This window comes from Oreochromis aureus, linkage group 1 (assembly GCF_013358895.1).
Source record: "Oreochromis aureus strain Israel breed Guangdong linkage group 1, ZZ_aureus, whole genome shotgun sequence".
Classification (NCBI taxonomy): Eukaryota; Metazoa; Chordata; class Actinopteri; order Cichliformes; family Cichlidae; genus Oreochromis; species Oreochromis aureus.
Genome location: NC_052942.1, coordinates 21,523,820 through 21,550,863, shown reverse-complemented (window position 1 = coordinate 21,550,863; position 27,044 = coordinate 21,523,820). Strand labels below are relative to the sequence as shown.

At 40.5% G+C, this 27,044-nt stretch overlaps 2 protein-coding genes across 4 annotated transcripts; both read left to right on the top strand.

Moving 5' to 3' along the window:
• The first annotated feature begins 555 nt into the window (after positions 1 to 555).
• Positions 556 to 5,328, top strand: sinhcafl (SIN3-HDAC complex associated factor, like). The gene is made up of 6 exons (XM_031748716.2): positions 556 to 644; positions 1,774 to 1,935; positions 2,125 to 2,224; positions 2,311 to 2,425; positions 2,978 to 3,128; positions 3,244 to 5,328. The coding sequence occupies exons 2-6, from the start codon at positions 1,808 to 1,810 to the stop codon at positions 3,419 to 3,421; spliced, it is 672 nt and encodes a 223-aa protein (XP_031604576.1). The 5' UTR covers positions 556 to 644; positions 1,774 to 1,807; the 3' UTR covers positions 3,422 to 5,328.
• A 2,790-nt stretch (positions 5,329 to 8,118) lies between these two features.
• Positions 8,119 to 26,670, top strand: scube2 (signal peptide, CUB domain, EGF-like 2). 3 transcript variants are annotated; one of them, XM_031748687.2, is made up of 23 exons: positions 8,119 to 8,340; positions 8,751 to 8,867; positions 9,013 to 9,138; positions 9,323 to 9,457; positions 10,158 to 10,283; positions 10,374 to 10,490; positions 11,711 to 11,800; positions 12,391 to 12,507; positions 12,608 to 12,730; positions 13,296 to 13,412; positions 13,631 to 13,753; positions 14,051 to 14,167; positions 15,373 to 15,462; positions 15,596 to 15,718; positions 16,264 to 16,431; positions 16,762 to 16,965; positions 21,110 to 21,280; positions 22,745 to 22,912; positions 23,406 to 23,567; positions 23,652 to 23,849; positions 24,129 to 24,281; positions 25,081 to 25,160; positions 25,670 to 26,670. In XM_031748687.2, the coding sequence occupies exons 1-23, from the start codon at positions 8,253 to 8,255 to the stop codon at positions 25,814 to 25,816; spliced, it is 3,060 nt and encodes a 1,019-aa protein (XP_031604547.1). In that variant the 5' UTR covers positions 8,119 to 8,252; the 3' UTR covers positions 25,817 to 26,670. The 3 variants fall into 3 exon arrangements, with proteins under 3 accessions (XP_031604547.1, XP_031604546.1, XP_031604550.1); XM_031748686.2 differs by having other exon boundaries at positions 8,120 to 8,340; positions 16,759 to 16,965; XM_031748690.2 differs by lacking the exons at positions 14,051 to 14,167; positions 15,373 to 15,462; positions 15,596 to 15,718; positions 16,264 to 16,431 and having other exon boundaries at positions 8,120 to 8,340.
• The last annotated feature ends 374 nt before the right edge of the window (positions 26,671 to 27,044 follow it).

The window sequence follows — 27,044 nt, the reverse complement described above, 5'->3', positions numbered from 1 at the left end:
AATTTGATTTTTTTTGAATAAAAACATACATTTAACAGAATTATTGATTAATCAAATAGTGATAATAGTATATTTATTAATTATAATGAATTTATTTACTGCCCTAAATTCAAGTTAGGTGTTTACACTAACTAAAATGTGCAATAAAGGGAAGCTTAAATGCATATTTAGATGTATAATTTAGATGAATTAGTTTTTTAGGTCCTGCAGTCGTGATTTGATAGCTTTTAAATGGCTGTTGTACATTCATATTTCCGCTGAATGCCTTTTCTCGACTGAGAAAATGTAAACAAACTCTTTCGCGCCATATCAAAGAGGTGTTTTTCTTTAAAGGCTTGGGCCATGTGCCTTATGGGATTTTGAGTTTCAAGACAGTCCGTTCACAACTAACAACGGGACAACGCCTCGCTTGTTCACTACGCTTCCCATCATTCATGTCTTCCGAAGAGTACGCGAAGGGGTCAGCGATTGGTTGGATTCAGGTTCAAACCCAACGGCTGCACGCCTTATATGGTCATGTACGCTCCGCGTTTTCATTCCGGTTTTTTATGCAAATGTATTCTAATGACCAGCTGTATGCAGTTGTAGTAAGAGCATGCGCAGTGCGGGAAAGGAACACGGCGAAGATTCAAAGTTTTTGTTCGGTAAGTGCAGTCTTATGTCTCGTCTACTAATATTACATTTATGATATTTTATTTATTCGTTATGTACGTGAAGAGTAGTCGTAATGTGGTGCAATGGTGACCTGACGTGTACGTTTCCATATGTCACGCGCCAAACGTTTTAGACTAACAGTCTCGACAATGGGGATAACGTGGAAGTGAACGAGAGCGTGGCGTGGTGCTGGTAGCGAAGTAGGCTAGCTGGAATGCTAAGGGCTAACAACAATGAGCCATATTTGGCGCTCTAGCGGGCAAAAGTTTGAATTTAAAGGGAAGGATGTGTTCGTTGCAACTTTTTGCATCTTGTTAAAATTTCAGTGACATTCACTAAATGCGCTGAGTTGATAAGTACGACTTATTTAGAGACGCGCATTTTAACGAATAGCACGGTAGCTTTTTGTTTGTTCACTTCAGAAAGCGCCGCTTACAGCCCGCTTTTTGTTTCGGATTCCCAGCGCACACCAATCTCCTGATAAACAACGTGTAATCGCTCACAATCTCACTTTGTTAACGTTTGCTAGATAGTAAAATATATAATCCATGCAGTTGTGTTTTGGAAAAGTGGCATTAATGCCTGCTACCGAGTGTAAAACGCTGCTCGTGTGGCGGGTGTAACGTCCCCACGTTAACCGAGCTGTGTTTGAAAGTTTAAGATCCCGACACGGACCAACATTATTCCGCGTGGATCATCCTCAGATCGTCTTTATGTGATAAGACGATCGATAACATGGCGACATAGCGTGCGTTTAGTGTCCGTGCTGTCTTGTTTTTGTTTTGTTTTTTACGTGTTTTGGTGTTCCCGTGACTTGACTTTAAATTCCTCAACGTTACGGCTTTAGCCAAATGTAGTTGGGCATTTTCAGATTTTTGCGCACTATTAGTTTAATGTTTCGATTAGTAAAAAAAAAAAAGTGATTTCTTGCAGGATTTGTTATAATTGTGAGGTTATGGACGGGTTTTCTTAAATCTGTATGTGTGTGCGTGCAGGGACCGCCCCCTTTTAGCAGTAGAAAGCACAACTGTCTGCAGACATCCACGGTGCTTAGAAGAGGTGGGACTGGGACAATTACCGATCGTGTGCTCATATTTTTATTCCCCCTTACGTTTTCAGGATTTTAATCATAACACTGACCAAGAAATAGACTATGTTTGGCTTTCACAAGTCAAAGATCTACAGGAGTAACGAAGGCTGTTGCATCTGCAAGACCAAGTCCTCCAGTTCTCGATTCACAGACAGCAGTCGATATGAGGAGACATTCAGGCTGTGTTTTGGGTAAGAGCTCGCATTTATTCATATTGTATTATCTGTGCATACGTTTTTTTATTTTATTTTTTTATTTTTTGCATACTTTATTAATGACTCCCATTTAATATATATATATATATATATATATATATATATATATATATATATATATATATATATATATATAAGACATAAATAAATAAATTTTCTTTGAAGGCTCTCTGAGGATCGTGTTGGAGACATCTGCAACGCCTGCGTCTTGCTGGTGAAAAGGTGGAAGAAGCTGCCTCTTGGCTCCAAGAAAAATTGGAACCATGTAAGTTATGTCCACTTATTGGTACTGTTAGTGCATATTTGTCCCATTCAATGGACTGCTGACATGTTGTGTCTAACCTAATTCAGGTGGTGGATGCAAGAGCAGGTCCAGGCTTTAAGGTGACAAAACCCAAGAAGATAAAAAATGGAGATGCGAAGAAGAAAAGCAAGCTAAAGAAGCTGCACAAGTTCAAGAGACAGAGTGAGTCATTTTAAAATCATTAAACTGTCATCTATTCTTAGTAATTTTAGGTATTAGTAACCTAGACTGATGGAGAATACATTTTTCTTAGCCCTCAAACATCTGATTTTAAACACTTTAGCTGCAGCTCATTCTCACTGTCCATCGGTCTTGGGTTTGTTATGTTTTTCTTCTCTGGCTAATTAAAAGCAACTGTTAGCATCATCTGGTGGCTGTTTGGGTTAGGGCACACTGTGTAGCTTCAGGCTCATCTCAGGGCTGAAAGTTAATTAGAATTAATTGGCATTTTGGGGGTTGGATAAATGTCATTCACTGATCAAATTTTATTTAAAACTAATAATAATCATGTGTGACTGTGTAGTAGGACAAAAAAGGCAATTTCATTCCTCTAAAATCCAAAAAGTGATGACTTGGTGACAAAAACCATCACTGAATTTTCTGCTAAATGAGTGATCGGTTAAATTACTGTCTTAAAATATTTAGAATTTAACAAAACCTTACCACACAAATGTAAATATGATAATATTTAATATATTCCCTTTTTCCAAGCAGACTCTGATGCCCACAGCACGACCTCCAGCGTGTCTCCTGCCCAGTCTCCCAGTTACAGCAACCAGTCAGATGATGGCTCAGACATAGAGTCCAAGCAAAGACGTTCAGCTCCCTCCATCTTCTCCTTCTTGGACCGTTCCTACTGGAAAAGGCAAGCTACTCTTTGACTACACTGAAGGAAAAAACATTATTTGATATCTTTTTCTAAAAAAAAAAAGAAAAAGATTAAGCATTGTGTAAGTAACTTTTCACCTTTAACTTTTTAGACAAAAGGTGTGCTGTGGGATTGTCTACAAGGGTCGGTTTGGAGAGGTGATTATTGATCCCCGGCTTTTCAAGCCCTGCTGCAGTTCCAAAAAACAGAAGACACTGACATCGCCCACGCAAGTGGCCACACACTTGCCGGACACACAACACCCAGAAGACATGAAAGAAACCTGGTGAATGCTGTTGTTGTTGAATTTCCCTGTTGGGGTTATCCATGGCATCCACCTGGATTTGTCTCCAGTGGTAGACCTCTCATTTCTGCTTCTCCTCTTTCCTATAGGCAGTTAGGTAGATCTTTGTCTTATGTAATATTCCTTTTTAAATGGGTATTTTTAAAAAAAAAAATTGTAAAGAATTGATTTTTCTTTCTTTCCTTCCTTTTATTTTTTTATAGAAAGCACAAATGGGGGGGAAAAAAACCCTTACGGGCATTAGTGTTATTTATAGGATGAGGAGACAAATTTTGCTAAGGCTCTGCTTTTGACTCTGGATTATAATTTTTGTTTTTATGACATGATCATCCTTCTGTAAATACTTTGTCACCTTTTTTATACATATCAGGATTGTTTTGTTTTTCATTAGTTGTTAAATTGTAAGTGTGCAAATGAAAGACACCAGCTTTTTCTAATACCAGCTTTTTTGTGAGTGTTGGAATGGCTCTTCAACATTTTGCTATGTTTTGTCTATTAGTGCAAATGAGTCTTTGAATTTTTATTTTATTTTTTTAATACAAAAATGGCTTTTTCCTAACACCAGGGATCACTAGTATAACTGTTCTTTATCGATTTAATGATCTTTTAATATGTGTATATAGATGAGAACACGTAATCTTTGGACATGTATACAGCTTTAGCATGCCACAAGTTTGAAACACTCCATTTTAAATTTGTTCAGCAGTGTGTGCACATTAACTGATAGATGTGGTTCGACCATGCATGCAGTACATCCCTGTTTGTTGTGGGGGTTTTTTGTTTGTTTGTTTTTTGTAAATACAATATTTTGGCTGTTGCAACATCAAAACTTTTTTTTTTTTTTAAACAATAACAGGAATAGAAAACCACTACGTCTGTTTACAAAAAAAAAAAAAAAAAAAAAATGCTTTTGTGTGTCCCAACATTGTTAAAACATGTACTTTAACAACAAGAAGAAAAGAACAGGCTTTTTTACCACATGTTCACATCTCATTTGATCAGATACATTTCTCTAAACACAACAGTGAGCAGCAACATTCCTCCTCCTGTGTGAGTCATCTTTTGAAGTTGCTTTACATTTTAGCCCCCATTATCACCATCCAAAAAAATTGCTTTTAATGAAATGTGTTTGTCATGGCTGCGACTGTCAAAGTTCAAACTATGCAGACGTTTTGAATGTGAGAAGTGCTCTGGGGCCGTCTGTCGCTTTTGCTACGTCAGGTGTAAAGCGATCGATCCTTGCTCAACCAAAATTGGCTTGTGGAAAGCATCCATTATTTTAGCAATAATGTTGCATTTTTTTCTAATTGTCCTAAGTCATTGTCTCACAATCATTTTTGTCTTTGTCATGTCAAAAATAATGCTCAGATTGCACAGTTTTTTGCCATACTGTCTCAAATTAATACTGCAGTGACAACGGTTGCTTTTTTAAAAAAACATAATTATAAGTGGTCTCAAACTAAAAGAATTGACAGGCAATGCTCTGTAAAGTTGCTTAATATATTCTCTTCTGCGGCAGGGTTGTTAAATGCTGAACATGTTTATGATTCTTATTAAAAGGAGAAATGCTGCTTCCTTTTAAGCTGGAAAATAAGCTTTTTTGTCCTTAGGGAGTTGCCATATTTTTTAAGAGGTACATTTTGGGATATCAGATGTGCCTTAAAGAATTATTTGACCTTTCCGTTATGGTTCTTATGTAATTTATGTTTATTTATTACAAAACCATTTGTAACTGAAATTTTTAGATAATTGGTGTAGAGCCTTTCAGAAAGTCTGTTTTTAATTTTGTGCGCTTCCTTTGAACATGCAATGTACATTTTGTTTTTTTGTTGTTGTTTTTTATACTGTACCACAAAGTAGATCTGTATTACAATAAAAAAAATAGGAAAAAAAGCGGCCTGTCATGTTTTTCTGCACCAGTAGGTGGTGGAAAAGAGCTACGTTAACGCTGATGGAGCGTTTGGTCCCTTTGCTGTTTTGCAGGGGGTAAAGGTGTTCCTGTTTATTGGCTAGATTGGGATTTCACTTATATTGCACAACTGGAGTTGCATTTTGATAATTGAACCTAAGTCACAGTAGGCAAAACTGCAGCTGTAAAATCAGTATGGTGCAATCTTAGCAAATTCTACCATCGTTAGCTTATTTGTCCGATGATAAAAGCTCATAAATGCATGTAAACGTCGATACTAAGCTAACAGCCCTGCTGAAGCAAGTGTACGTACTCCACTCTTACTCAGGAGGCCTGTAGCTTTCACAACAACGCCCGACTTTAAAGTTAAGTATTTATTTGACTGAAGAACAAGACGTCTTTCGTGTAGCGATTATCAATCAGAACTAAAAATCATTCGTTGCCTAGCAACCACGCTTTTTTAATTAACGTTCGCTTCCAGGAGTAGCTAGTTAGCTAATATTTAGCTTAATGCACATATAAACATCCACTCGTAGTATATACACACACAGTTGGATGGTACATCAGTAGTGTACGTAAAACATTACAACGGCAGTGAAAAAAGCCTGTAAGTATTTTAAAGCTCAAGTCAACTTAAAGTCTAAACAAGACTTTTGGTGTGTGACTAACAAAAACGCATATGGCAACACAGTTTCCCAAGTGACATCTGGTTTGCTATCTGTATCTGACATGTGTAAGCTCTTATATTATGTCACATATTTTATATTACATATGCAAAAATTAAGAGAACTTAATATGTAGCTGAGTCCACACCATAGCTGGACTGGCCATCGGGCATACCGGGCATTTGCCCGGTGGGCCGCTCGTGATTTTTCGTTTTTATGGGCCGATGGGGTTTTATTTCTTTTATTTTTTTCAACGGTATAAATGAATAGTGGTGTATTGGCCAGTTGGTCATGATCGACTCTGGGCTGGACCAATTACAGCCGAGGAGGTCGAACTTTAAAGTTGAGGTGAAAAGCAACGCGATTTGTCCCGATCAGCTGATCGATGATCAATGATCAGCTGATCGGCTTTTCTCTCTGCGTCAGAAAGAGCAAACCAGCGGAGGTCGCGTAAAACAACAGAAGCACCTTTAAACTTGATGAGCTGTTGTTAGAATTTATTTAATATTAATTTCTAGTATCAGCTGATGTATGCTGGAGGGATGAAGGGTTGAAGGGGAAGTTATGAACTGTTTCTGAGAGACAAATAACACCAGGATCTGTTTCTAAGTAGCTGACAGCTGGTAACTGTGCAGGGGCGGGTCTAGCAAAGTTTTGCCAGGGGGGCAGGTAGGGCATTAACAGGGAAAGGGGGGCACAAAAAATATGTTTCTTTCTTATTCTCATTTAAAATTTCTAGCTTTTAACAAATAATTATCTGAATCATACAACCAAAGTTTTCATCTGATGTCAAATGTACAGAAATCCATTATTGTACATAGTAATTTTTTTCAGGGTCCCAACATAATTTCTTCAGAAGTAAGTACTGTATATGATGCCAGTATTTTCCCACATTTTCTAGATACTGTACCAGTACTGTATGTAAAATACCATCAAAATTAAGTTTTGATGGTAAGTTTTGAGTGAGGAAGTTTTATTCTTTCTCACCTTTCTTTCTGTCTCCTTTCACTTTTTAAAGGTTGTCATGTTAGAAAAAATATTTTGCCCTGCCATGCTGTTTATTGATGTGGCAAATAAATAGTTTATGAAAATATCACTAAATCTGTCATTTATTATTTTTAATATTCAGTAATGGTCATGTCACACCTCTAGTCTTCTCTGTCTTAATTTCAGGTTTCCTCCATGTGTTGTAGAAAGTTCAGGAGGTAAACCAAGCAGTCTTTGGGTTTCGGCTAAGTACTGTTTAGAATACCAGAATAGGGAGGATGGTGTAGGTTTAAGTTAAGTTCTAGATTGATACATATATACCAACAAGATAGTGTACATCACTGTCACAACGACGTTTGTTTTCATTCAAAGGCTTTATGGTTTTTACCATAATACCTGGTGGGCCGGTCTCTAGTCAAAATGCCCGGGCCCATTTTTTGTCCCAGTCCAGCCCTGGTCCACACTGGAAGCGATTCAAACCGATAAGGCCACCAGAGATCATTGAAAGGCAAAGGTATATTGAGCGACTCCGGGCGAAACACCGAAGTGGGTGGGACTTAGGGACAAACATTTTTTTATTTCAAATCCCAGGCGAGCAGTAAGGCGACTACCAATGAGAATGTAGAATATCACTGATTGACACATGACCTTGTAGTATATTTACCACTAGGTTACCTCTAACCATAGCCCATGAGTAAGTAATTCCAACTGCTCTGCCTCTAACGTATTTATTAGAGGGTTACCGAGGCAACCGGCGCCTGGAACGACCACAGGTCGTAATTTTCGAAGCGATGCCCTGCGAGTAAATCGCTTTCAGCTAAGCAACAGTCGCTGACGACTGTCGCTTGCCTCCGTGCTGCCATACACAGACACCAAAAGCTGTTTAGACTTTAAAGCCATTAAAAGGAGCTTGTAAATTAGCATTTACTATAACACTTCCGGGCATTTATTTTTTTCAAAATAGAAGCCTCTGCAGCGCACTGCCGTTGTGATGCTTTTTACACACACTTGACGCTTCCGCTTTTCTTTGGCTTCCCTCTATTGACTCAACTCTGCTTCAAAAGCGTTTTTTCCATTCTCACGTGCTCGCGCGCGCACGCACGCTCTCATTCTCACTCACTCACTCCTTTCTCTTCTCAAAAGCGCCTTGTGAAGCGGATTGACAGGCTAGAATGAAAATGAGGCGGACGCTCGCTCGCGACTTCAGTGCGTACCCGTCCTTTTGAGAAAGACCTCTAAAGTTGGATCATATCACCATGGGAGCTGTTTGGGCTGCAAGGGACTTTTGTTTGTTTTTGCTCCTGTTAAATAGTCGCCAAAGCGCAGCGCTTCCAGAGTTTCGAGGTGGGACTGTAGTGAGTGTGTGAGCGCGTGTGTGTGTTGTCTTTTGCAGTCGTGGAGACTTTACGCACCTTTTTCCCAGGAGTGCGCTCAATGTCGTTTTACCAGCAGCGACTTTTAGCATTTTCTCCTCATTTCTAACAACTTTGTATTATAGAAAAAACTGCACTCCCGTGGCAGGTTGCGCGCTCCGTGTGCATAAACGTTTCCAAAAAAGTTTTGTTTTTTGGCATGTTGTTAACCTTTTCACAGGATTTCCCCCCATTTAGACTCGTACTCTTTTATTTCGTTTTTTATCAGTTAAATCTGAATTTTCCGACTTCATTCTCACACATATGTCGGCTTTACAAACTCTGCAGTGATTGTTTTTGTTAATTTTCTAACGTGTTTTTGATGATAATGCATTCCTGCAGATCCATGCGCAGAGGGAAGTGATGGCTGTCACATTGACGCTATTTGTCAAACGACCCAAGACTCTTATAAGTGCACGTGTAAAGCAGGTTTTAAAGGCGATGGAAAACAGTGTGAAGGTAAGCCAAGTGTAAATGTTTAGCCACAGATTTCTTTTCTTCCTATTGCAGCCACACCTTGTTCTAATTGTTCAGAGCCTAAGATGTTTTAGCATTTTTAGCTTTTTCTCCTCACCCCAACCTTTATGTGTTGTTTGTTTCTCAGATATTGATGAATGTGACCTGGAGTACAATGGGGGTTGTGTGCATGAGTGCAACAACACACCAGGCAATTATCGCTGCACTTGTTACGATGGGTTTCATTTGGCACATGATGGACATAACTGTCTAGGTAAGATTAGCTTTAAACTAAGTAAGCAATCTTTCATGCTAGATGGGGAGCTTGCATCGTCAGCTGTGTAAACTCATGCTTTATAAAACGCTGAAGACGGTCTGTGTTGGTTTATGTAAGTGAATACCTCCCACCCGTAGCATTGTAAGCTGTTTGCTCATGTGATCGATTCACTGTCCTGTAGATGTGGATGAATGCCAGTTCAACAACGGTGGGTGCCAGCACACTTGTGTCAACACAATGGGCAGCTACGAGTGCCGCTGCAAAGAGGGCTTCTTCCTCAGCGACAACCAGCACACGTGCATCCACCGCTCTGTGGGTGAGTATACGTTTAAAGTTTTAAATAGTCGCTAACTCATCTACAAAGGATGGTGCGTTTGTGGATGCCTGTGTGCCCTAATTGTGTTAAACTAGTAAAAAATAAAAAGAGAGAAAGATGTAGCAGATTCTTGAAGAGACTGATGACACAATGAGGGGTGACAGGTTCAAGCTGGCTCCTGTCACTGAGCTTTCATCTGAAACAGCAACATGCTGTGGGAAAAAGGATCTCTGTGTCCCACAGAACAAAATAAGTCAATAACTGCAACACCCTGGTCTATGCGGTCTGTGTCACAGATTAGTCTGAAGCGCCTTTGTTTTGTCTCCTTCACTGAAGTCAACTCAAATGCGACTACTTTCCACTCCATCGGCTCTTGACAAGCCTTTTATATCCCAGTGGACCTATCTGCTCAGCTGTGACCCGTCCATATAAATGCTGCTACAAATCATTATTGAATATGTTGTTTTGTTTTTTTGTTGTTTGGGTTTTTTGGGGGGAATGAACTTTAGATTCTTGTTCCCTCTGTAGAGGCGCTAAGAATAACGCAGCAGTGGATGTTTTTGGCTTGTGTAGGGGCGTGAGAACAATCAGTGTCTTTCAAGTTTCCAGACTAATCTCTCAGTATGTGCGCCTTTGTGTGTAGCTGGTCAGTCACTGTAGGAGAGTTTCATTGTGTACCTCTCTCCCTCTTTCTATCCAGAGGGCCTCAACTGTATGAATAAGGAGCACGGCTGCGCCCACATCTGCAAGGAGACATCCAAAGGGGGTGTGGCCTGTGAGTGCCGTCCAGGCTTTGAGCTGGCCAAGAACCAGAGAGACTGCATCTGTACGTGCACGCTAACACTCGCAAGCGCGTCAGGCTTCTTATGTTGAACTGATTATTTGCATTCATGGTTACATGCTGTTTACCTTACAGTGACTTGTAACCATGGCAATGGAGGCTGCCAGCACACCTGCGAGGACACTGAGAACGGCTCCATATGCAGGTGTCACAGCAGGTACACTCTGCAGCCTGACAGGAGCTCATGTGTAGGTAAGCAGGCTGACACCCAGCTGACACGAGGAATGCAAAACAGTGTGAGCACAATGCTGCAGTGAAAGAAATGCTGGGATACACATCATTTTTTATGACTGATTTGTTATTGAATTTTGGAGCAACAGAGGACAGTATATGCCCGTGCATACACACTGTATATACATTGTTTTTTTTTAAAGCATGCTTAGGATCAGGTAAGCAGGTAGTAGGTGTACATACATAAAAAGGAGGTGAGACAGAAATTTATCTCTATGAGCTGTTAATACAGTGAAGATACCTTTGTCATTTCAATCCTGCCTGGCAAAGAAGATGTTTCTCACTTCATAGCTTGCCAGCAGGCAAATTAGTCCGCTCTGTCATCTTAAAACACGTCACATCGAATCTCTTCTATTATCTTTAATGTCCTCACATCATTTTCCAACCAACGTGCAAGGTTGCAAGGTGATAAAACATCTTCCCAAAGATGCCAAATAATAAGCCATTGCCTCTGAGTGCATTAGTCTAATGATTCAGTCTTAAAAAAAGATGGAGTTTTGAAGGCAGTCACGCTCAAAGTGTCAACTGACCCAATAATAAAATAATTTAAATTCTAGCCTACAGCATTAACTTAAAAAAAAAATAATTCTTTTTTCAAATTGGAGTCATGCTTTTAAATCTAGATGATGTTTACAGCATTTTAAAGGTTTAACAAAGAAACATGAAACATGTATACAATACTTTAACCTGACGATAATTGTTTTTACATACATATATTTATGTTCAGCATGTAGCAAAACTAGGTCTACATTTCGGCCCAGGGTGGGTGAAGTCCAGGACCAGCCTACACTATTTCTTTTTTTTTTTCTTTTTTTTCTTCTTGAGTTATGAGGAGGCTACCCTTATGAATGGATAAAATTAGAGGATCCCTCTTTCTCTCTGTCAGTTCTCCTGTTAGGCAGCGTGCATTTTTCCACACAGTGGCTGTAAAGGATAAGGATCAGCCGTCAGATAGCGGGTAATATCTCTCCTTCCAAGCCAGCAGTGTGTGTGAGGTCCGGGCGTGTCACTACGACGTTGTCTCCATGATTCACTTTTCTGATCTGCCGTGTTATCTGACACACACCAAGCCACTACAAGCTGAACATCTCAAGTGTCAAAACACATCTGTGCCCTGATGGCAGCCATAAACACTCACTGAGGTTAACAGTAAAGCATTACTCTGGTTTTGTGTGTCACAGAGCGAGATGAAGCCACCACTGAGTCCTTGGACCACAACACCACGTCCTTTACAGAGGTGGACAAACGGGTCAAAAGAAGGCTGTTAATGGGTAATAATAACACTCCCACAGTTTTGAATTTGTGTTTTTTAACGTGTGAAGCTTCCAGGAAGCCCTCAGGAGTGGGGAGAGGAGTTTATTTCTAGTAAACCGATACATTCCTCAGTCTTTTGAGCAAACTGTGAAATGGCTGCATGCTCACTTTCTCACCGCCGATCTCACCTGAAATATACACGGTTGTGACAGTGTGGTACATTTCACATTTTCCTTCCATTTGGAAAGGAAAGCATGTGAATCTTTTCTTCTATGTTGAGTATTCATCAGTTGTGTGATTCTGGGTCACTCAATACATGTAAAACATCGTGTGATTGGTACTTTATTAGGAACGCGGTCTCATCCAGTGAGACTGTACGGGTCAGGCCTAATCCAAACATCTCAGTGACGTTATACTCACAACATTGTTAAATTCTGCACGTTAATTTAACCTTTTAAATCAGTGGACCAAATTGTTTAAAGACTACTTCAGGGGAAATCGTTTTATTCTGCTAAGTTCTAGTATTTTGTCACAAACGGAAAGCACAGCATTCCTCACTAGGAGAAAGGTCTTTTGCATGCAGTGATAAGTCGTGTTGCATTTTTAGAAACTTGCGCCGTGAACAATGGCGGCTGCGACTGCACCTGCAAAGACACATCCACCGGCGTGCGCTGCAGCTGCCCCGTCGGCTTCACGCTTCAGCCAGATGGGAAAACGTGCAAAGGTCAGACTGCCGTCTTCACAACGAGTTATAGTATCTTAATACGCGAACAAACTTGCATGTGAAAAAGGCGTTTCTAGAATCTCACCTGTTTCACCCGCAGATATCGATGAATGCGAGGTCAACAACGGTGGCTGTGATCACTCCTGCAAGAACACCATCGGCAGCTTTGAGTGCAACTGCAGAAAAGGCTTTAAGCTGCTGACAGACGAACGCACCTGTCAAGGTAGACGTGGCTCCTGAACTGCAGCAGCAGTAACAGGAACTTGCATGAACGAGATAATGATGACATTTATGATAGCTCTCTCTCTTTTTTTTTTTTTTTTCTTTTTTATCACTGAATGAATTGTAGAAGACTGTTTTCTTTAGGGATCAGAATTTTAGATTTTTCTTATTAAATTAGTATCATGTTATTTTTGAGTTTTTTGTGAATTTTTCAGACTTCTACATCATCAGTGTGATTTTCTTCAATTGGAATTACTTGACAATTATTTCATGGTTTAGGCTTTAAAGGGTTGAATACATCAGGGAACATGTAAAACTTTTTTCTGGGCTTTACTTTTGTACCTTTTTTTGCATCAGAGTTTGGTGTGATTGATGACAATGATTTCTTTTTTTAGAAGTCGTTTCTCTGAAAAGCTAGTATTTTTGTTTCTAATCTGCTGTAGTGTAATGTACCTGTCCCACTTCACTGAGTAGGAAAATGGTCGTCATTAGGTGGGAAATTCCTGCTGGCGAAGATTGTAACCGACTGCCCTGCTATTATGTCATCTGCCTGATTTTGATTACAGATATAGACGAATGCTTCTTCGAGCGCACATGTGATCACACGTGTGTGAACTCCCCGGGTGGTTTTCAGTGTCTGTGCAACAAAGGTTATACCATGTACGGACTGGCCCACTGTGGAGGTGAGACTAAGTTGGGTGGAGGGCACTACACATAACAAGTTCAGCATAACAGACAAGTGCTTGATGCATTTAAATGTTTTATTTGATTAAGCACACAGATGTGAGTGGTTGCTTGATGGTGTGTTTGGAAATCGATCTCTGAAATGATAGAGTGATTTATTTATTTATTTTTTCCCCCATTTTTTTTTTTTTTTTTTTTTTTTTTTTTTTCATCCCAGATATAAATGAATGCAGCGTGAACAATGGCGGTTGCGAGCATGGCTGTGAGAACACTGTGGGTGGATTTGAATGCTTTTGCCGTCCCGGCTATAAGCTACACTGGAACAAAAAGGACTGCATCGGTAGGTTAGCACCTGTCTCTGAATGAGAAACAGGTCTGTTATTGTGATGTCTCAATGGAAATTGTGCAGTGATGAAGTGTGACAGCCAACACCTTTGTGGACAAAAACAGGAGATACTTTGAGTTGTTCTTTATTTATTTATTTTTTTACTCTTTAATTTTCTTGTGCTTGAGTAATCCATCCAAAATGCTACAAAGCTGTCAGGATTTTGGACTTTCTGTGCTTCTTCATCTTCATGTGCATCTTCCTCCTTCTTGCTTTTGAACATGTTTGAGTTTTGTTGTGGTTTTTATCTAGAGGCTGAGGGTTTATCACCTGCACAGCCCCCCTCTAAACCTACTTTGAACTGTAGCAAGCAGGAGGGAGGGGATCGCTGCTTTCTGACCTGCCAGTCCCAAGTACACATCAGCAGCGGTGAGTTGGTTGAGTCAGATCTCTGTATAGTGTGAGCTGCAGTAAACCGGTGTGTTGGTTTAATAACTGAGCAATTTTTTGGCTATGTTATATATCATCTGTCATGCAGTCAGTCTTTAATATATGGACATCTTTCATGCAAGTTAGTGCAGTTCACAGTACTTCACAGATGACTAACCAGTAGATAATGAGAACAAAGAGTGATAAAGCAAAGCAAATAATATGCAAAAATAAGTGATATGTAATAAATTAAAAAGATAAAGAAGATAGAATGACCTATAAATAGATTAGAAGCACATTAAAAAATTGAGAAAGATATGATATTAAAGATAAAAAATAATGAAATGAAATACTAATAAACTAAGACTATCCAAATAAAATAAAGCTGCATAAAAAGACACCATGTATGTATGTGCAATATACATTAATGGTCTTATCATTGGGTGGTGCCATGGTCAGCACTGTCACCTCACAGTGAGTTCTCTCTGGGTACTCTGCCTTCCACAGTCCAAAAACATGCATGGGTACGTCTCACTGTGTTGGCCCTGCGACAGACTGGTGTACCACAGCTCTCACCCTATGACAGCTGGGATAGGCTCTCTGAATTAGATAAATAGATGGATTGTCTCTTTGATAGTTCATTTTTGTCATATTGCTCTCTTCAGTTTACTCGTTGACTCTCTGCAGACCCCAAGAAAAGTACTTGTTGCTGTGGTAACAACTAATTGGGGGTGTGAATAAAAAAAATTAAAAAAAATTAACAAGAGCTACTTGCTGATATTAAGCAGATGGCTGGTGTTGGGCTGTCAGAGTGAAGCAGCTGCAAAACGTGTCAACTAATCCAGCAGGATTAGCACTACTACAAGTCCTACATTTAAATCAGGATATTTTGACAGGTGCAGGTTCACAGGTTAGTTAGAGAGCGATAAAAGGACCTCGGTGGATTGGTGAAAAAGCTTATGATACATTGAGAATGCTTTTTGTATAGTTACTGCATATTATGTCTTCAAACCGCATGATTCAGTCAGGTCGAAGTGCAACTAGTCAGTAAGCTCAACAGTTGCACATTTAATTGATTGAAAAGTCTGTTGACGGACTTCATGTCCATACATGCTGCCTGTCTTTTGTCTAAATTGTTTTTTTTAGTTGTTTTTTTTGGCCCTTACTTTTGTGGGCCCATGTGTCACGGCCTCGTGTGTTTTCAGGGACGGAGGATTCTTACACGGTGACCTGTGGAATGCCTCTGCCCTGCTTGGCTGACGCACAAAAGAACAACAGTGGCTCGTATTGCTTAGGCAAGTACAGGACATCGCAGATTTACATCTTTTTTTTCCGCTCTGCCAAAGAAAACAGTAACACAGGAACAGGTAGGTCACGCTTTGCTTGTCTTCACTTGATAACGATATTTTCTGTCCCTCTGTCGTGCAGGTCGAGAAACGGCCAGCCTTGCCCGCATTAAGACCACGGCCACTTTTAAGTCTGGCACCGCAAAGTGCAACTTAAAACGAAGTCAGGAGAAACTCAGAGAAGGCCTAAACTCGGCACGCTCAGGTACAGCGCTTGCCACGCCGACTCAAAGCACAAGACTTAGAGTTATATCGTCTTTATGCTGCTGGTTAAAAAACATTTGGGGTTTACAAAGAACTGCCAACATCTAAAGACTCTGAAGCAGACCTGAAAGCTGCTTCAAAGAAAGCCAAAAACCAAGAGCAAATGTGAAAGAAATTTGTGGGGAAAGTGATGTGGTTTTGAGTGTCTTCCACATCTCAGCACAGCACTTTGTCTGCCAGTGACAGGGAGGATGTAATTAGCCACAGGATGCCTTTCAGTTGTGTCTGACCTAGCTATCAATCAAACACGATTCTGATTGTAGGATTATTTTGCTTCTACAAAAGGGCTCAGCATGGTACATCCCTCACAACCACTGAAAGGAAACCCAACATCTCATTGCCATTGCATCCCTTTTCTTCTGTTAGCTTTTCACTGTGCATAACCAAAGATTATTGTATGTGATTAATGTTTCCTGTCTGTTAACAACGGTGCGATTTTTCTCTTTGTTGTGCTTGCTGGGGGTTTGTTGTGTCCCATGTTCACAGAGGGCAAGTTTCTCTTCACTGAAAACGTCCAGTTCAGCTACGTGAGCCTGCGCTGCACCTCATCCGGACAGAGAATGCGTAGCCGTCAGGGCAGGAAGGCTGGCGAGGAGGACGGCTCCTCAATCACTGCTGAGTTTGAGCTGGATGTGAACCGAGAGGAGGTAACAGGTTGGTCTCTCTGTGGTTTCTGCTTGCCTGCCGCCTGCCTGTCGCCTGTCTGCGACCTGTGATTATGATTCTTAAATCTGTCTTTCGCTGCTCTCTGTTTGTCACTAAACAAACCAAGCTGTGTAAAAGTATCTCCTGTTTTGACTTGGCTCTGGTAGTGGGCTCTAGATTTTGGGCACAGGATGTTTTTGTTTAATTTCCTTGATTTCTGCGTTAGCGGTGTGAAGTAAGCTTATGGGAATCTAGGCATGAAATCGCAGGTTATTGCAGGTGTACAAGATGAAATCTTGCTTTGGAAACTCTTGCAGTATCGAGTGCTTTTCTCAGCAGAGGGTTGTGACGTGAACTGCGTGCGCCGCCGTTCAGAGAAGAGGCTCAGGAAGACCATCAGGACTCTGCGGAAGTCCATCAACCGGGAGCAGTTCCACCTCCACTTTGCCGGAGCCGACTACGATCTATCCAGGAGTCCGGGCCAGCTGGCAGAGCTGCCAGGACACTGCGTAGCAGGACAGATGCTCTTGGGCAGAAAATGTGGTGAGTGGAGTTTATGTGTGGAGTGTTTATTCACTGTCGAAATCCCGTTAACGAGCAGAGCACAAATAGTTAATCCAGGCAAAACTTCTACTGGAAACGTTAATGCTTTTCATCTTTCCCACCGCTTTGTTTTTTGAGGCAGCAGTGCTTGTGAGCGTACCCCATACACACAGTAGACCCATAGTCAAGGCTTTAAGTAATTGAATTGGCCCAAGCCAGTGAGATATATTTAGACAGGCTGGTTTAATGATTGGATTTGGAGCAGGTGTGGGCCAGATGAATGCCATATTTGGTTTGCAGACATTCTGTAATGAGCAAGTTGGAGGGGGAAAGCGAGTTTGTGTGGAAGAACAGAGAAGCTGTTGTTGGCCCTCCAAGCTGCGAGATCTTCCAGCATCTCCCTGGGATAAGAGTTAGGACTGATGGCAGGTCTCCTGCTGCCTTTTGCTTGAGTTTTATATACAACCTGCGCTGGAGAAAAATGTTCCTTAAATAGGGCCGCACACTGTCGATGGTGGAGAACTCAAGGCTGGCTTGTGTTTTCTCTGGCGGTTGCAACTGTACGCCCCTATTTTCAGGCCTCACAGTGTGTTGGCTGCGTGCTGGACATCTTCTCAGTATCAGCGAGGGGAAACTGGTGCCTTTCCTCCTAAATTGTGATGTCTAAATATTTATTCAGGCAGTATGCGCTTTGTTCAATATATGCGTCAGTGTTGAGGATGTTTTAACTTAATGTAGGCCCAGATCTTTATCCCCAGATCTCAGGAATATGGCTGATGGCCAAAAACATGTGTCAAACTATAGCCGCTCTAGTTTCATGAGATAATGTCTGTTGAGGGAAAGTCATAAGTTTTGCCTTCCATTCATCTCCCTGTAATTTTTTTTCTTTGGTCTCATCATTAACATATGAGCTACTTCTGCTGTTAAGCTTTCCTGACATGATTTATTTCACATCTTAAGTGTCTTTATTCCTTCCGTCCCCCGCTTTGCTTTCAGGTCAACATTAGGCAGTCTATTGGTTGTGGCAAGGGTATAGACATGTAATTTGGGAGAGGAGAGGAGGGGAAAAAGGAGAGGGGGGCTCTGAAAGGCATTCTTCTTAACCTCCAGCTCTTTAAAGGAGCTATATTTTTTCCCTCCTCCCCCATCTTTTACTCTGGCTTAGTTTGGATTGCAGTTTAGTCCTTTTCAATTTGCCCGCTCCATTGAAAATCCCATTTGAGGCTCATTCTCACTCCTTGAGAAGAACACAGTCTTCTGTGGATTTGGAGAAAATACTGTGCACAGTTTAAAGCGTGGCAGCTCCTCCTCCTCTGTTCTGTGTTCGGGTTATTGGTTGAAGTAACGTTTATATTCCAGGACATTGGTTCAGTTTAAATAACTTGTGATGTGATGTTAGCTTATTAATAACATGATCATTTTGAGTGTTAAATAATGTAGAGTTGAAATAAATTTATGTGCAGGAAAACAACTAAAGCATGTTTTTTAAAAGGCTTCATGTGAACGTGTCCACAGCAGGTCCACACGTTCTCACGTCCGTGTGAGGGTCGCAGTGAACTTGTTTGTGTGTTTGTTTTAACGTTGGAGATGTTTAGGAAGTGCTGTTGTCAAGCTGGCACTTTAAGTGCTGTCCCCCCACCACCACCACCCTTGCACCCCAGCTGGGGGCCACTTTGCATGACCCCTAGCCACTAAACTGCTAAAGAGAATTGACTTCACCCACACCATGGGAATCAATTAGCATCAGCTGTTTGGGCCCCTGCTTGATGGGCGCGAGCAGTGATTGGGCCAAGCAGAATGGGGGGATTCAGAAACCTGACCTCTTTTATTGGGTTCAGCTCCTTACTACTGTGATACCATAGTGTTTTCCTATGTCATCAAGTAGGCAAAAACCAGGGACTTGAATAGAGGTGAAAGGTCTTTTAAACCTCTTTGGGGCCATCAATTCGGGAACTCTATAGAACCGTTCTTTGCATTTGAAAGGCTTCAAGTTTTTTTTTTTTTTCCTCTTTTTCACTCTCACTCTGTCTCTTCCCTCACAGCTTCCCTCTGTCAAATAAAAGCTGTTAGAGGACAATGCAGTGATGGCTCCTTGTGGTCTTTTAGAATAAACAAAAGGCTTCAAAAATGAGCTGCTCTTGATAGAATTACATTTTCTTTCTCCCAACGAAAACCTAACAGTTTGCAGAGCTACGTATAATGGATCTGTGTGAAAGCTTTTGTGTGTCGAGCTCTCTCTGATATTCGTTCTTTTCTTTCAGCCCGGTTGAAGGCTACATACGAGGCACGTTTTGCTCGAAAGTCTCTGGAGTTTAATTGATTTATTCTTGTGTGAGCTCAGCTTTAGTTTTCAAGTGAAGTTCTTACGACTATCAGACAGACACAGTAATTGCCAAATTAATTACAGGCATCAGTCTGAATGGGAGGAACCAAAGCAAAACAGTGTTTTAGCCCCTTTAATCAAGTGTTTGCGCTTTTATGCGATAAAAGCGAAGCTCTCCCTTTGATTTGCGGCTGTGATTGCTTTTAAAAGAGCCGAGGGTGCTTACGTTGGCATTTAAAGTTCCTCTCTGATGCACAGCCATGTTGTGTCAAGTATTAAGACAGGTGTAGGTGTAGGTGTAGATGCAGTAAAGGCAGCATTGGGAGAGGCTGTTGTTCTTTTGTCCCCATGATTTTGTTTTTCCATGGCTGTTTTAGGTTGGTTTCCAAATGTGCTTTATTGGCGTTTGGACTTTTTATGTGTGTTTCATGCAGTCCAAAGCAAATAAAATTCATAACTTCAGTTCAGTTTATTTGTATAGCTCATTTAGGCACAGCAAACACTGAACAAAGTGCAAAACAATCATGTAAAACAGATCAATAAAGATAAAAGTTGACTTAAAGGGAATAACCAACAATAAGAGAATGTAATTAAAAAGCAAAAGTTTACAAGAAGACACAGTTAAAATGAGACTTGAACCTGAAACCTGCAATAGTCACACCGTGTTACTGAAAATGCTTATGCATTACATTGAACTGTACATAATTTTACACGTAGCTGATATCTTATCATACAGTTGTAGCTAAGATAAATGTACTTATCTCTACTTTAGGGATCATGTAGGTTATCCTTTGTTAGTATCAAGCCGTACTCTGTTTAGTGACACAAATCTGACATTTGAATCCAGTGGGCATATTTCACAAACATTTTACAAACATGCTCTTCTGCTGTTTTCTATTTGAACACTCTAGAACTTTATATAGGCATCACAACAGCATCACTACTTTACATGATGCAGTCCTGATATGTTACCTGCGCGTTGTTTACATCTGATTGTGTGATGCCGTATAAAGATGGTCTGTAACCGTACACCCTAATGCACCACTCTCTGGTACAATAATCTACACTGAGCTCAGTGATACCTTTAAGATGGCAGGAAAACTCTGTCAACAGATAGATAATTGATCGAGCTCAGCTGCCTTCTTAAAGCTGGCGCTCACTGCTCTTTACTGTGTTTATCCAGTTCAAGTATTTACATGATCCTCTTTGATTACACTTGAGAGGCAGCTGTGATCTGGGTTTCTTTAATGGTCTCATCATTCACTGTAGCTGCGGTGTTTATTGTGTACATCTACGCTGTGGTTAGGACTGCTTGATTATGTGTAACCATAGGGCAATCTGCTATATTTGTTGATTCATGTCTGCTTATCGCATTGTTCTTTTTACCCACCCCCTCTTATGGGGTGGGTTTTTGTCCGTGAGCACCACCTGACCCGATCTGTCTACTAAATTGACTTTAATTACAAGTTCAAACGTTAACGTCTGTTTTGGATGGCTTATCTTTAAGTGTTTGTTTTTAGTTTTTGCGGAAATGTTCTATCATCCTCAAACAGTTACATTTGTCTGTAACTGAGTCCATATCACAGAATTATTGTCTGAAAAATATTTCTGTGTGTTTAGTATTTTGAAAACATGACTTTTTTCCCCCTCAACTTAGATAAAACTGTTAGCACATGCTTAGCAGCTCTTTGGAGAAACTTTGTAGGCCGACATTTGCTTTATGTGCACTAGAGACGGGGATGTAACAGTGTCTCGGTACAAGTATGTCACAGAACGGCTAAACTTAATCTGTCTTGATGTCCTTTTCCATCTGTGTCTTAGTGAGCTGCGGTGTTGGGACCTACTACGATGGCGATCAGGGACGGTGTTTGTCGTGTCCAGCTGGAACGTATCAGGACGAGGAGGGACAGATGTCCTGTGAGGTGTGTCCTACACCTGAAGGAAGAGAAGTCTCCAAAGTGGTGGGAGCTCGAAATATTTCAGAGTGTGGAGGTAAACACCGTATTTTAACATTTAAAAAACATCAAACAATAAAATGTTATAGTTTTACTGTATTATGAACTGGTTTGTCTTCATTTTTATGATGTGTCCTTTAAACATACTTTACTGCAGGCAACTTGACATTTAATGTCTTGTGTGTTGACTTTGTATGTGTTGAAATCCTGGACATGTCACAAGACAGGAACCTACCACAAGGGCTGTTTTAAGTGCTTTGGAAGATTTCTGAGTGTCTGTCTGTGGGCAGATTTTGATCATGTGCTATCAAAACTTTACAGGTGCCAAGTTTCAAATTAAAGACAGATTCACAAATGGGTGTTTTCCAAGTTTTCACAGATTGAGTGATCCTAGAGCCAAATGCTAATGTTAATTTTTAATTTTACAAGCAGTTAAAATGGTCAAATCGACTCACCCAATCACCCATACAGTGCTTTTATCTGTAGCTAAGCACTTTCTAACATTCACACACACTCAATTCTGTTTGTTACCCAAGGATGCTCCAGCATGCGGGCAGGAGGAGTCGAGGATTGTTTCACCGACTTTCTGATTGGTAGATGACCTGCTCTACCACCTGAGCCAATATTAATCTGGTTTGTGCAAAAACTAGTCACCTTTAGGGCTCAGAAAGCAGGTCACAAATAATTACACTTTCCAGCTGATTTCAGAAGCAATAGTAAATTCTCTTTGTCTTTATGGTGACATGTAAATGCCAAGCAACTTCCTGTCAAACGTAAGGCCCAGGGGCCAGAATCAGCCTGCCAAAGACTCCAATCTGATCCACTGCGCAGCTTTGGAGAATGTGAAGGAAGGGATGAATTTTAGACTTTTAACTGCATTTTTTAAAATGTTTTTCAGCTTTCCCTACTGACACAGACCTCTCTCACGGCCAGTCTTACTGCACCAAATTAGATAAGAAATAAATAAACAATGAAAAAAGAGACTGTATGTTATTTAACTACCTACTAAAAATGTATGATATTTTATAGATATTTATATCAAATAAATAATCAAAAAAAGCAACAGCCGCAGAAAATTCAATCTAAAGTTGTGAAGGCACACAGGAAGCAGTGGTGCCTCGATAAAGATCTCGCTGGCAGTTGTTTTGCTTTGCGTAAATCTGAAGAAGCTCGAATATGAATTAACTTCTTTCAGTCCTGAATAAAAAGCTCAAGGAGCCACCATGTTTTGTTCTCCTCCTGTGCTGTTATCAGAGTCGCATCTCGCCTGACAGACTAAACAAGACGAGCTATCACACACCCACTTTGTATTAGTCACCCAGGAGTTACACGCAGTGAGAGGTGGAGATGTAACACAGCATTTTTCCATTAGTATTTTCTTAAGTTTTGCTAAATAAAAGTAAAGCAAAGTTGTTGTTTTGTTTTGTTTTTTTTAAGTGGACAGAGCATTTCCTCCTTCTAACAGTGTGACTTGACCCAGTGAATGCTTGTGTGTGTTCAGGTCAGTGTTCCCCTGGTCAGTACTCCCACGATGGCTTCATCCCTTGCCAGCCCTGTCAAGCTGGAACGTACCAACCAGAGGTGGGGCGCACCTCCTGCTTCCCCTGTGGAGGGGACCTGGACACCCGGCGCAGCGGGGCTGTCTCATTTCAGGAGTGTGAGACCAAAGGTATGAAAGATTTTAGTTATGTCACTGGATATAAAACCTAATAACTTCTGCCGGGTTTATTTTAGCTTTCGCTTTAGTTTAGCTTCAATATAAACGGAGGGTTTAAATGGTTCTTTTGGAGCCGAGAAAGTTTATGAAAGCCTGCCAGACTTGTGAAATAAAGTGAACCATCTGTTGTTTTGGGGATTTTTAACTCTTTTTTTGTGACTTCAAAACATTGTGTAGCATTTGCAAGTGTTGAAAGGAACTTTGCTGCCCTCTGCAGCGGTTGTATGGTTTTTACCAGGCACAGAGAGTTTCCATTCTTACTCAAGCGCAGAGTTTTTTTGTTTGTGTTTTTAAAAAAAAAAAAAAAAAAAAGTATAACGTTTTAACTGAAGATTTTTCAGGTATAATGTAGGATAAGATATTTTTTTGAATTCAGTTTGTACCCCGAATGTTGGTGGCATTAAATCAGCTAACAGCTCTCTATCGCTGGCCTTTGCTCCTGCAGTTCAGTGCTCTCCAGGACATTACTACAACACCAGCACACACCGCTGCATTCGCTGCCCCATGGGCACATATCAAGGGGATTTTGGTCAGAACTACTGTGTCACCTGCCCTGGAAACACCACCACCGACTATGATGGTTCCACTAACATCATGCAGTGCAAAAGTATGTATATCTGTAGGGGGCGGGTTTCAGTTTCCAATATTAGGATTCCATTTCAAATATTTTGAATTTTTGTGTCACTTACAGACCGACGATGTGGAGGAGAGCTCGGGGATTTTACAGGTTACATCGAATCTCCCAACTACCCGGGGAACTATCCTGCAAATATTGAGTGCACTTGGATCATCAACCCTCCCCCCAAACGCAGGATCCTTATTGTTGTCCCTGAAATCTACCTGCCTATTGAGGATGAATGTGGAGACTACTTGGTGATGAGAAAAAGCTGTGAGTTCTACTGTGTTTGTACCATTTAACTAACAAATAAAATATAACAAAGGGGTTTTAGGTTGGATTTGCTTTGGTTTGGGCTCAAGTTAAGATTATGATCCTTTTTTAAGACGCTATAATCCTCAGAAGTTATGAAAACAAGTGTCTGCTTACAATATAGTCTGTGTGTGCAGAGCAGGATGAATCAGCACAGTGATAGAAAAACATCTCTTAATGTGATAAGAGTGTTTTTCATATTCGTATTGAGGCCTTTCCTCTGTGGTTCTTTCCTCACAGCTCTCCCCAACTCTGTGACGACCTACGAGACGTGTCAGACGTACGAACGTCCCATCGCCTTCACCTCCCGCTCCAAGAGGCTTTGGATACAGTTCAGGTCCAATGAGGGAAACAGCGCCAAAGGCTTCCAGGTTCCATATGTGACGTATGATGGTGAGATGGTTTGTCTTGGAAATAAGATTAGTACTGTAATTCCATATAAGTTCACCACCTGCTCCCACCTAGCCAGCGCACACTAGATTCCAGGGGAAAGGCTCACTTCTTCATCGCAGTTGTTCAAAATTTCAAGTTGTTTTTTGAGGGGTCATTTTAAAATCCCATTATCTAGAAAACTACCTTAGCTAAGCTAAATATTTGGATGTCTTTTAAACAATCCACAGTTTTACAGATATTAAAACTCAAACATGGTAAAGATGTCTCTCTCATTTTTCCAATATAAATTTTTGGACTCCTCATTTTCATTCAGCATTTATCTTTCAGAAGAAGAGCAAAGTGTTTTCATTTCATTCATGCAGCCTTGTGGCCTGGCAGGAATCTTTTTTTTTTCCTTTTTTTTTTTTTATGGCCCAGAAGAGACGATGTGTTCTTGGTGCCATTACGACCCATAAAGTCATTTGAAATTGGTACATGGTGTCCTCCCTGAGAATTATCAGAGACAACTTGGAAAAAGATGTCTGTGGGTTTTTGTCTGTTGTTTTTGGGGGGTGGGGTGTAACAAATACTGTGTGCCTCATTTGTTTAAGAGAAAAAAAATCAGCCCCTACCTGTAGAAACTGTGGTTTCCATTAAATCTTCTGTAGGGTTCTACATTTTTTTTTTGTTTGTGTTTCTTTGCACAATCCCTTTTAAATTTGATGAATTGAGAAAGAATAAACCGATGATACCTCTGAATATTGCTTAAATCTAGATTGTTTTTTCTTACTAAGCTATTTATGAACTTTATTTGTTTCAGAGGACTACCAGGAGTTGATAGAAGACATCGTCAGAGATGGAAGATTATATGCTTCAGAGCATCACCAGGAAATACTTAAGGTATCGGGATTTTATAATTGTATTATACAAATGTTTAACAGGGAGCATTTTGGTCTCCAGCCTGAGTAGGTCTAAAATACCTACAACCATTAGTGTAAGCTGTATATATTTACATTTATCCATTGCTTTCGTCTTTTAAAGCTCTGCATTCCTGACTTATTTTACCTGCGTAAAATTTTACCTGAGTTTTAGCTATTTTATCTCATGGGCTATTTTCAGCTGACCATTTAGACTTTATTAGTGTTAGTGGTTTGGATCCAGTGACCGTGTAGCACCCTCTTTTGGGAACAAGTAGAAATACAGAGTACTGCTCACATTAACCCATAAGAGCCCTGACCCATTTTATTGTCAGGAAAACTGTGAGAGAGTAAGTGTTGAAACTTTATTGGAACTTCCCTCTGTGTGTAAAGGGACAGTGACACCTGTGTCACTGTGGTTCTTATGGGTAAAAATTACATACTGTAAGGAATTCTTTTGGATAACACACTTCTTTTTTTTCCCCCCCTCAGGACAAGAAGCTCATGAAGGCACTGTTTGACGTGCTGGCTCACCCACAAAACTTCTTCAACTATACAGCGCAAGAATCGAGAGAAATGTTCCCCAAATCCTTCATTCGCTTCCTGCGGTCCAAAGTCCTGAGGTTCCTTCGTCCTTAAAAAAAATAAAATAATTAAATTAAAAAAAAGTTGCCACAAGGTTCCAGGATTTTTCATAATAAGAGGGTCCAGTTTCTAATTTAAGCTTATGTGTTTTATCAATTGACCCCTGCGCATTCTAAGGTTACGTGTTGGACGAGAGGACCGCACCTGATGAAACGATCCCAATGGAAAAGTGACATTTTTAACTGAGGAAGTGGTACAAACCTAGATCTATATGGGCTTCCTCGGAGAAGAATTAGGAGATCTCATTTGGAAAATACTTATAACAGCAGATGAATGACATTATACGGCCCTTTAAATTTTAAAGTTGGGATTTAAATTCCAAGTCCAAATTGGGTATTTGAATGTTGAGAAATACTGTACATGCCGGCATTATGGGACTCTTTAATTGCATTTGGATGAAAAACAAATATGATAGACGAACAGATATATGCTGAATGTCAGTAACACTGTATATAGGTTTAGGTTTAACATTTAGTTTTTTAACATGGCCTACACAGGTAGGCATGAAATACTGCAAAAATGTCAGGAACAAATAGCGCACACACATTTCTTGGGGAAATTAGCACTGCAAAAGAAGTAGCCCTGCCACAAAAGCAATTATTTTGATGAATGTCTTGTGTATATGATGTAAAAAGTTTTAGGTGAAACGCTAATGTTTTGTAGCAGCTACATACATTTTAATGGTATAGCATGGCTGCGTTTGCTATTGGCTCACGTATTTGGTCTTCTAAGGCAGCGGTCCCCAACCCCTGGACCTCGGACCGGTACCGGTCCGTGAGTCGTTTGGTACCGGGCCGCGAGAGTTGAGGCTCGGGTGTGAAATGTATTGTTTTCAGGGTTTTTATCGGTTTTCAGCGTTATTGTTATCGTTTTTATCGTTAACTCGGTTTTCCTGGGTCTTTTCACGTGTGTTGTGAATAAATCTTCTTTTTTTCGGTACCGGTACTGGTTTTATTTTGTTGTATTTATCCGCGACACCTTAAAGGCCGGTCCGTGAAAATATTGTCGGGCATAAACCGGTCAGTGGCGCAAAAAAGGTTGGGGACCGCTGTTCTAAGGTGTCTGGATGAGCACTGCTGTTCTTTAAAAAACACTTTTTCCTTTCCAAAACTAGTCACAAGACAATGACTGCTTCAGCTAGGTCACTAGCAACCAAAGACAACTAATTACTCTGCTGAGAAACCGAACAATTTGTGATGCCATGAATACATGAAAAGTTCTG